The sequence below is a fragment of the Galeopterus variegatus genome, unplaced genomic scaffold, assembly GCF_000696425.1.
Source record: "Galeopterus variegatus unplaced genomic scaffold, G_variegatus-3.0.2 Scaffold197, whole genome shotgun sequence".
NCBI classification, from domain to species: domain Eukaryota; kingdom Metazoa; phylum Chordata; class Mammalia; order Dermoptera; family Cynocephalidae; genus Galeopterus; species Galeopterus variegatus.
In genome coordinates this window covers 114,835-125,139 of record NW_007726308.1, presented here as the reverse complement: position 1 = coordinate 125,139, position 10,305 = coordinate 114,835, and the positions used below count along the sequence as shown (strand labels likewise).

Sequence of the window (10,305 nt, the reverse complement as noted above, 5' to 3'; positions counted from 1 at the left end):
CACGTGACCCGCGCACGCGCCGGGGGCGGAGCAGTTGCCGGCCCGCCCCGAGTGCGCGTGCGCGGCGGTTGCCGTGGCGACCAGGAAAGCGTTGGGCAGCCGACTACGCTGGGCGCCAAGAGGCCAGCGGAGAAGAAAGCGGGGCCTCTCTGGTGGGGTTGGGGGCTGAAACGGCCCCGCGGAGCGGGTGTCCACTGCTGCGGGGTGTTCGGGGTTACAGGAGTAGACATGCACCCCGAGGCCTCGGAGCCTGCGGCGGACGGGGCAGCGGAGCTGGACTGCGTGCAGCAGCCCGTGGAGGCGTCCGCAGGTGACCACGGGAACGCGGGCCAAGGCGGCCCTAGGCAAGGTGCCTACCGCCGCCCCGGGGAGGGCAGGAGGGCGAGGGGTCGACCCGGCTAGGCGCTGCAGCCCCGTCCCAACACCACATACCCGGTCCTCACAGCCAAAAATAGCACTAATAATAACAATAGCAACCAACATTTATTAAACGATATATGCCGAGCACGTACCTCATTTGAGCCACATCCCAGCCCTCTGCAGTAGGCGCCCCTGTCCCCATTTCATGCAGATGAGGAAACTTAAAAGAGGTTATAAAACTTGCTACAACTATTACCCTTACTAGTCAATGATAGAACAGAGACTCAGGTCTGGACAGTCTGACTCCGGAGCCCAAGTCCTGTCCAACACACCATCCTTCCATTTCCCAACTTCTTTGTTTTGAATGTATCCTTCTGTTGCTATCACCATGTAAGACAAAGGCTTTTTCTTCCCCTCTAAACTTCAAGCTATACAGGGCAAGGCATCCTGCTTGAATTCCAATTGTCTAGCCAGTGCCTGACATATGATAGAGACTGAATGAAGAGCTGGTGGTTCTGGGGTCAGTGTGTGACGTCCCACCCCCAAAGTTTCCAGGAATAGTCTTGAAAGATAGGCTTCTCCCTCTGTTCCCACTAGGCTTGGGGCCACAAGGGAGATCTTTCAATGACTGAAGAAACCAATCGATTTGTGTTTCAGTTTTTGAACCCATTCAACAAATATATCTTCAGCATCAACTGTCCGGGCAAACCCTGTAAGGAATTGGTATCGCTCAGTGGAAAGACACAGGGTTTGGAGACACTCGGGTTGGGTTCAGATTGCAGCTGTGCAGCTCTCCAGCTTTGTGGCTGTTGGCCCAGAGCTCAGCCTCTCTGAGCCTTAGTCTCCTCATCTGTAAGCAGTGATAATTATACAGGGATATACAGAGATAATTGTAATTATAGTTTCTGGTATATCGTGGGCCATTAATAAACGGTAGCTCTTGTTATTAGCATAATCAATTATATATATTGAGCACCTATTCTTTATTTATTTCACAAACATAAATCTGGTGACTCTGTGGCTGGGCATTGTATGCAGTGGAACATTGATGAGTGTAAGTCACAGTTCCCAACCTCAGAGATTTAGTCTTATTCAACAGAGCTCACGAACACAGAGAGCAGCAGCCAACAGCCCTTAAAATTAAGTTCGTTTGAATTGGCTAGTTGTGAGTGACCTTTAAAAAAATTAAGTGCATTTGAATGTGCTCATTTTCTTTTTACCAAAGATGTTCCCACCTTTTTTGTTTCTTTTCATGTGTTTTCTCCTTTGAGAAATGTTTTAAACAGAAAAGAACAGAGAACATAATAACAAACACCCATGTATTGCCACCAAGAACTGAAAGTGATTAACATTTTATCATATTTACTTGAATTCTTTTTTTAATTAAAGCAATAAAACGTTCCACATAAAATAGATGTTCCTTTAGTCCCGCACCCCCGCCATTCCTGATCCCATTTCTTTCCTTCCTTATCCAAAATATTTTATGGATTCTTTCAATCATTTCTCTCTCTCATTGTGCCCTTAAACAATGCATAGCATTGGTTTGTATGTTTTTAATTTATTCTATAAATGGTGTCCTATGTTTATTATGAAACTTGCTTTCTTTTCTACTTCAAATATTTTCTGAGAATAATCCATATTGATTGATGCAATGCTCTAGTACATTCTTTTCAAAGGCAGAAGAGTAATCCGTTGGTTTATTTAACCTGTTTCTATGCATGAACATTTGCATTGTTAACAGTTTGGGGCTGTTACAAACAATGCAGAGACTAATATCTTTGAACACATTTTCTTGTGCACCTGTACAAGAGTTTTTATAGAGGATCCACTTTAAAAAATGAGATTTACATAGTCATTGCCAATACTTTAAATATTGTTATACATTTAAGAGTACTGGTGTTCCATACTAACAGTGGACAGTTACTAATCACATTGAAATTGGGAGAATTCTTTTTGTACATTTCTTGATTTCTTCAGACCTGATCTCTTTTATTTTACAGAAATTGATGATTCTAAGGAAATATGTGTGGGTCCTTCTGACACATCCTTCCAAAATCAGCAGAAACAGAGTGGTAATAGTGGGTCAGACAGTCACTTCGCCCACCCAAGAGATGATGGGAAAGATCAGGGGCTCAGGTATGTGGGCATGCTGCCAAATAGTGCACAATTATGGAGCAAGTAGATGGTGTTATCACCCCCTTGTACAGATAGGGAAACTGAGGCTTGTGGAGATTGAATAGCCTGCCCAGTGTCTGAGGATTGTTAAGTATGGAGTCAGGATGGCGCTTCCTCTGTGGCACTACTAACCACACTCTATTAAACTTTAATGCCAGCCCTGGAAAGGGAAACATCAGTATTCTTGATGACACTATTAAAAGTATTTTTATTAGTACATACACTGCAATTTTTAACAATGCTGAAAGTAAGAATATTGGATAAGGCTATACAAAAAGAAGAAGGATTTTAAATAGGCGTAAGGTATATAAGGTGTAGAATTGGGGGCAGGAATGGATGTGGTAAAGAACTTTGGGAATGCTCATATACTTGACAGCTGACAAGTTGAGACAAATTTCTTGTTCATGTTTTCCATTTTAACAGAATGACTAAAAGTTTCCTGCAAAAACTCTGCAAGCAGCACAAGCTTTATATTACCCCTTCATTGAATGATACGCTGTACTTACACTTCAAAGGTGAGGACCCTAGTAAAGGAGATGGCTCATGTCAGGGGGAAAGATTCTCTCTAGAGGTATAAAAAATTATTTGCGGGGATCATATTTAGTTCTCAGATTATATTTAAGTAGAAATTCCAGAGTTTAGTGAAGATTTATAATTTTTAAAAAAAAGCAATACAATTTCTTCAAGAAAATCTCTCAGCTGACTAGAGTTCATGAAGGGGACACTAGGTATGTAAATACAAAGGAACACACTGGTATCCTTTATTTATGGTTTTGTAAGGACTTATAATTTTTCAAACCAGAAAGTTAGTTCTTAAGTACTTTGGGCTGGGAAGGGATATTAGTGAAGGATTGAAGACTGGTGTGGAAAACAAAGGCTGGGCATCGCTGGGTGCCTCTCAGAATGGAGAGGTACAAACAGCAGCATCCCCGAGAGCTCAGGGTAGGTGTCCAGTAATCACGTACAAATTTAAGTTCAGGTTCGTGGACAGGGCTGCACCAAGCAGTGACTGAGTGGGGGGTGTCCTCCTGCTTTTTCAGTCATTCTGCTTGTCCGGCACTGTGCTCAGTGCCAGAAATGCAGACGTGGAGACAGCACAGATACCTTTGGCATCCCGGGGCAGGGGCACCACTGTGATGAAGGTGCAGACAGGGAGGTGCACAAAAGGCTCCAGCAGCACGAACACCTTCAGGGTTTGGAACGCCCCCTTAGTGGTGTCCTCACCTCCACTCTTTCCCCCTTCACAATTCTCCACCCAGCATCTAAGTGTAGCAGTGAATAAGGTGACTTAGGAGGACAGCTCCTGGGGGACTGATACTTAAGAGGTTAAGTTAGATTAAGTAGAAAGAGTCAGAGAGGTGGAAGAGGGCCAGTAATCCAGGAGCTATTAGCTGGGAGGATCTGGCTTAGGGTCTCTCATGAGGTGGTTGTCAGACTGTCAGCCCGACCTCAGTCACCTGAAGGCTCAACCGGGGCTGGAGAATCCACTTCCAGGCTTAGCCTCAGGTCCTCAAGGGCTGCCAGCCTGAGGCCTTGGTCCTTCACCACGTGAGCCTCTCCATGGCAGCTGGCTCACCCCCAAGCAAGTTACCCAAGAAAGAGCGAGGCCAAGACTGAAGCCACAGTCTTGGAGATGATACATCACCTCTTCTCCCTATTCTTTTGGTCTCAAGATCAACCCCTGAGGTGGGGTGAGAGGTTGAGGAGCCAAGAGAGAAAATGCAGAATTTCAGGACCTCGAGGGGACAAATGACCCAGCCTCTTCAACAGAAAACTGCAGTAGGAGAAAGAGACAGACCGTAGGTTACAAGTGACTGAAGAGACGTCAGCTCATGACAATGTTAGGACCTTATTTATGTGCTGATTCAGACAATAAACAGTTTGGAAAAAAGACAAGGGAGAAATGTGAACAATGACTGGCTATTTGATGATAGTGAGGAATTATTGTAGTTTAGTTGTCACAATTTATTGTCGTTATCTTTATGGCAAAAAAAAAAAAGTCCCTGTCTTTTAGAAATACTGACTTCAGTATGAAGACCTTGAAGCAACATGGAAAATTCTTGTGCTATAAAAATTGTTATAGAAAAAAGCCAGGATTTAAAAATATATACATCTGTACTATACCTCACATTTAAAGGTATTCTATGATTACAACTATAAAAACATTGTGTACATTTACAACAAGCTTGTAAGGAGATAGAGAAAAATGAAAACAGATTATTGGGATGGCAGGGTCATGGGTAAATTTTTTTTTTATTTTGCTTACCATTAATATTAAATTTTTTAATCAAAACTTTCTCAGACAACAAAATAACTACCTTTAAAAAGTTTTTGGTAACAGCAGGTGAATCCCGAATTACAAATTGATGATGAGGTACTAAAGGAAATGAAACTGTTTTGTTTTCCTAACCTTAACTTTGTTTCATAAAGCTGAAAAATAGAACAAAACAAGGCACACAGTTTGTACTAGCTTTAGGCTTGGCTGGATCCCAGTGCTTACGGCATTTCTCCATGAGACCGTCTCTCTCCTGCCCTTGAACCTGTCCTCTGTGCCGGTTCATTTTCAGGGCAGGTCCACCCCACCCCTCCACCCATTCCCAGCCACAAAAGGCGGGTGGCTGCTACAGTACTAGGCTCCCCCTATCAGATCGGTAATTCCAGCAGAAAGACTACCTCTTTCCAGCAGAGCCAGCAAAACTCCCCAGGGTTCATCTGAGTTGGCCCTGCTTGGCTAAATGTGACCAGCCCCGAGTGAATCCTCCTGACTCTGATTGGCCACCCAGAGAGCCATCGGGTTAGCATTAGGAGAGGGATGGTTCCACAAAGAAAAGTTGTTACTAGAGGAAGGAAATGTGGATGCTCGGTAGGTAGGTGTTTTAGTCCGTTTGGGGCTGCTATATCAAAATATCATAAACTGGGTGGCTTTCAAACAATAGAAATTTATTTCTCACAGTTCTGGAGGCTTAGAAGTCCTAGATCAAGGCACCAGCCGATTCAGAGTCTGGTAAGGGTCCTCTTCCTGTTCATAAATGGCACCTGCGCACTGTGTTCTCACTTGGTGGAAGGAGCGAGGGAGCTCTCTGGGACCTCTTTTATAAAGTCCAATGATCCCAATCTCTCATGACCTTATCACCTCCCAAAGGTCCCACCTCCTAATACCATAACATTGGGGGTGAGGATTTCAACATATGAATTTGGGGGAGATACAAACATTTAGTCCCTAACAGTAGGCAAAAACAAGGGTGATTGTGACCCTTCAGAACCCTATGTGTGTGTAGGAGCTTAATTGACACCCTCTTCCTTCTCACTAGGTTTTGATCGCATTGAGAACTTGGAAGAGTATACAGGACTACGTTGTCTCTGGTTGCAGTGCAATGGAATACAGAAAATCGAGAACCTGGAGGCCCAGACTGAATTGCGTTGCCTCTTCTTGCAAGTGAACTTGCTTCATAAAATTGAGAACCTAGAGCCTCTGCAGAAATTGGATGCTCTTAACCTCAGCAATAATTACATCAAGACCATTGAAAACCTCTGTAAGAGCATCCAACAAGCAGTCTTTCTATGTGCCAGACGTCCATCACTTTCCCCTGGGGAGGTTCTAGTTTATATTGTGGGCAAGAGACATTTTTATGCATTTGTTGCTTACTTCTGCTGACCTCATCTTCCAGCCTGCCTCCCAGTGCTGAACACACTACAGATGGCCCACAATCACCTAGAGACTGTGGAAGACATACAGCATCTGAAGGAGTGTGTGAAACTCTGCGTACTTGACCTGTCCCACAATAAGCTGAGTGATCCAGAGATCCTGAGCATTCTCGAGAGCATGCCTGACTTGGTAAAAACAAAGAAAAAACATCACAGAAAACAACTTGCATTATTTTATACTCTTTAAATATCAAGTCCCTTTCCCTTTTCCTTCCTTCCTTCCTTCCTTCCTTCCTTCCTTCCTTCCTTCCTTCCTTCCTTTCTTCACACTTTTTTCCTTTGTATTTTTAGCTGGATTAGCTTAAATGTCAGATGTCATGCTATTTTACCCACAAATATTTCAGTGTCTATCTCTGACAGATACAGACTTTTTAAAGCATAATCACAATTGTACTATTATTTAGACATTATATGTCTCTTAAATCTCTTTGGATTTATAATAGTTCCCTTTCTGTGTTTTCCCCCCATTAATTTGTCAGAGAAATTGGGTCCTTTGCCTGCTAGTTTCCCACATTCTGGATTTGGTTGATTACATCCTCATGGTGTCATTTAACATATTCCACTGTCCCCAGTATTTCTTGTAAGATGGTAATGGAGCCAGAGGCTTCCTTAGATCCAAGTTCAGTGTTTTACTTTGAGTATGCCGTGCACTTCTGCAGCATCACATTGGGGGCAGGCATGTGATGTCTGCTTGCCTCTCTTTTTGTAATTTTAAGATTGATTAGTGGGTTCAGATGTTGTCAGCCCAATTTGTCCATAACGAAGTTCTCTGTCAATTTTTCTCCAGTTGTTTTGGCAGCCATTGGTGAATGCTGCTTGGAAGCATTATTTCATTAGGAGTCACACAGTGATTATTTTTGAATTATCATATTCCTTCTGCATTTATAAGTTGGAATGCTTCTACAAAGAACTTTTCTCATCAACTGGTGGTTCATACAGAAAAGGCCAGGATAAATGTTTGGCTCTTTCCTTTTATTTATCAATTTGTAGAGAAATCTGCTGAGACCCTAGCAATCTATAATGGTGACAATGAAGGCTTCTTCTTTTTTGGTATGAACTCATGGATTTATATATACAAGTTTTGTTTTGTTTTTGTTTTTGGCGGAAAGGGGATCCAAACCCCTGACCTTGGTGTTACCAACACTGTGCTCTAACTAGCCAGCCCTATACGGTATCTGATATGATTTCACCCTTGCTGTCATTTTAATTTTTGATGTTCAAACTTTCCCATCCCTTGGCCTTGAGAACCCTCCAGGTCAAGGCTGCCATAACAAAGTACCAACAAACTGGGTAGCTTAAACAACAGAAATGCATTTTCTCATAATTCTAGAGGCCAGAAGTCTGAGATCAAGGTGTTGACAGCATTGGTTTCATTCTGGTGTTTCTCTCCTTGGCTTGTAGCTGCCTTTTCTCCCTGTGTCTTCACATGGTTGTCCCTCTGTATGTGTCTGTGTCCTAATCTCCTCTTCTTATAAGGATACCAGTCCAACTGGATTAGAGCCCACCGTAATGAACTAATTTTAACATAATTATTGCCTTAATAACCCTGTCTCCAAGTATAGTCACATTCTGAGGCACTGGGGATTAGGACTTTGCCATGTGAATTTGGGCACAATTCAGCCCATGACAGAAGCAGCCACATTGTGGTTGCTTTGTGATTGCTCCTACATTCTCCACATGCAGTGCACCCCTTCATTGCCTGCCCCTGGGCGTGTGGCTCCCATCACCCCACCCCCTGCAGGATGAAAATATGGCAAGAGGGGTGAAGATGGTATGAGAATGAAGTTTGGGAAATGCTAAACTAACTAGTTTACAATATATCTTCTCCAAACCATTTTAGATATGAAAAATATTTCATCAGTTTAGGCAAACAGATTGTAAAGTGGTTCCCTGCACATTGCCTTAACCATTCACATTGTCTGAGCTTCTTGAAGCAGGAGAGGAGGTGACAATATTTAAAGATGGGCAGGATGGCAAGCGGGCATTGCTGAGCCCCTTCGTTTTTCCCGGTCCCAACTTGACATCAGGGAGATCTGCCAGCCTGGCGAGAAAGGCTCTCCGTCGTCGGGCACTCACAGGAGAGCCACGGGCACTAACATCCTTTCCCTGAGTCACTGCTTCTTACCTTCCAGCTGCTGTATCTGTTTTCTTAAAATGGGTCCTGGCTGGGAAGGAAAGCAAGCAATCAATGCGACCGAGGTTAATTTCAGTAAAAGAGATTGGGCAGCAAGTCTAATATAATCACTGCACTTGGAAATGGCCTCAGGAAAGACTTTTCGATATTGTTCTGGAAGGACAATAAGATTTAATATCTGAAGCCAAGTAGACAGGGCTGCTCTATTATGTGGACAGTTCTGACAGCACAAAACCAACGAAAGCCTTCTAACTGCTCAGATCAAGTCACCAGGACATGATATTGGCACTTCCGTTTTGCTCAAGGAAATAGATTTTACTTGTTTATTCTTTGAGCACAGCACATGTAAAATGATTTAATCACATCGTTTTTTTTAGTAATCAATTTTGTTCTGCTTGTTTACTTACAGCGTGTTCTGAATTTGATGGGAAACCCGGTTATTAGGCACATTCCTAATTATCGAAGGACAGTCACCGTTCGACTAAAACACTTAACATACCTGGATGACAGACCAGTTTTTCCAAAGGACAGGTAAGAAGAAGAGAAAAGCCTTTTGATCACGTTTCAATATTTAATAGTTGGCTGACCGGTTAGCTCAGTTGGTTAGAGCGTGGTGCCGATAACACCTCAGTGATAACACTGAAGTCCGGGTTTGTTCCCTGTACTGGCCAGCCACCAAAACCAAAAAACAAACAAAAAATAATATTTAATACCTGAGCATGCTTAGTATTACATTTTTAAATTATCTGATTTTTAAGCATTTTCACATATCCTTAAATATTCTTTGGAAGTAGGTTTAATGGCTGTAATTGTCTGTAATAGGAATTAGAGCACTTACTCACCAATTTTTATATTCCTTTGATAAGCATCCTGTAATGTAGGTCTTTGACCTCATTGCTGAGGGTTTTCTTGGGATGGAATTCTAGGAGTAATATCACTGGCTTAAAGAATGGGGTTGGAGACTTTTTAAAAGGTCTTATAAGTATTTTCTAATTGTTTTCTGGAAAGTTTGTACCAATTTACAACCTCACTGGATATAGCCATGTGAAAGAGATCTTTGCCAAGTTAATTGATGAGCAAGCATCTTATTGTTTAAAATTCGCAGGTTTAGATAACTAATGAGGCTTGTCATTTTTTTTCCATCTTTATCGAACATTTATATTTCTTCCTTTATGAGTATTCTGCTCACAATTTCTTCCTAATTTCCTTTTTTTTTTTTTTTTTGTCTTTTGTCTTTTTCCGTGTCCGGCAACGGATCGCAACCCTCAGTGTTGCCCCCGTACCAGACCGGGGACCGGCAACGGGATCGCACCCCTCGGCGTCACTCCCGCGCCTCGCTCAGCCAGTGAGCGGGAACCGGTCTGTATGTGGGATCCGAACCCTCGGGCGGGAGCGCCGCCGCGCTTCACAAGCGGCGCACTTATCCAGTGCGCCACCAGGCCAGCCCACCTAATTTCCTTTTGAAGTGCTTTTCTTATTGACTTGAAAGAGTGTTTTTTTTTTTTTAATTAACATTGTACCCTGGACTGCCATGTTTATTGACACTACTTTTAACTGTTTTTTAAATTTACCTTTTAATTTATGTCACTAGTTATTCACTTAAAATAAGACCTCTAATATAGACTGCTTTAAGGGAAGTAAAGCCTGAATTTTTGAATTATAAAACATTTTTTTAAATGTAGATTGTAATATGTTTTTAAACCCACAAATTTAAATCAAACTAACAAATATTTTAAATAGAAGTTAGAGCTTCCACTCCAGCCAAGTAAGAAAACCAGAAGACCCGCTTCTGGGAAGTTCAGCAGAGATTGACCCAGCTCCCTGGGCTCCCAGGCCTGGAGGTGGTGGGGGACACCCAGGGGAGCTGGCATGTGGCAGAAAGCACCTCGATGCAGCCAGCCTTGACTTCCAAGCCTGGCTCTACAGCCACA

At 42.8% G+C, this 10,305-nt stretch overlaps 1 protein-coding gene across 1 annotated transcript in view; it reads left to right on the top strand.

The window, feature by feature from the left end:
• Nucleotides 1-228: 228 nt before the first annotated feature.
• The window catches only part of DNAAF1 (dynein, axonemal, assembly factor 1), a 25,983-nt gene continuing 15,906 nt past the window's right edge, over nt 229-10,305 (top strand). The window contains exons 1-6 of the mRNA XM_008565347.1: nt 229-349; nt 2,361-2,496; nt 2,959-3,050; nt 5,847-6,068; nt 6,204-6,370; nt 8,784-8,905. Of these exons, the coding sequence (XP_008563569.1) occupies nt 229-349; nt 2,361-2,496; nt 2,959-3,050; nt 5,847-6,068; nt 6,204-6,370; nt 8,784-8,905 (860 nt within the window). The remainder of the gene's footprint in view (nt 350-2,360; nt 2,497-2,958; nt 3,051-5,846; nt 6,069-6,203; nt 6,371-8,783; nt 8,906-10,305) is intronic.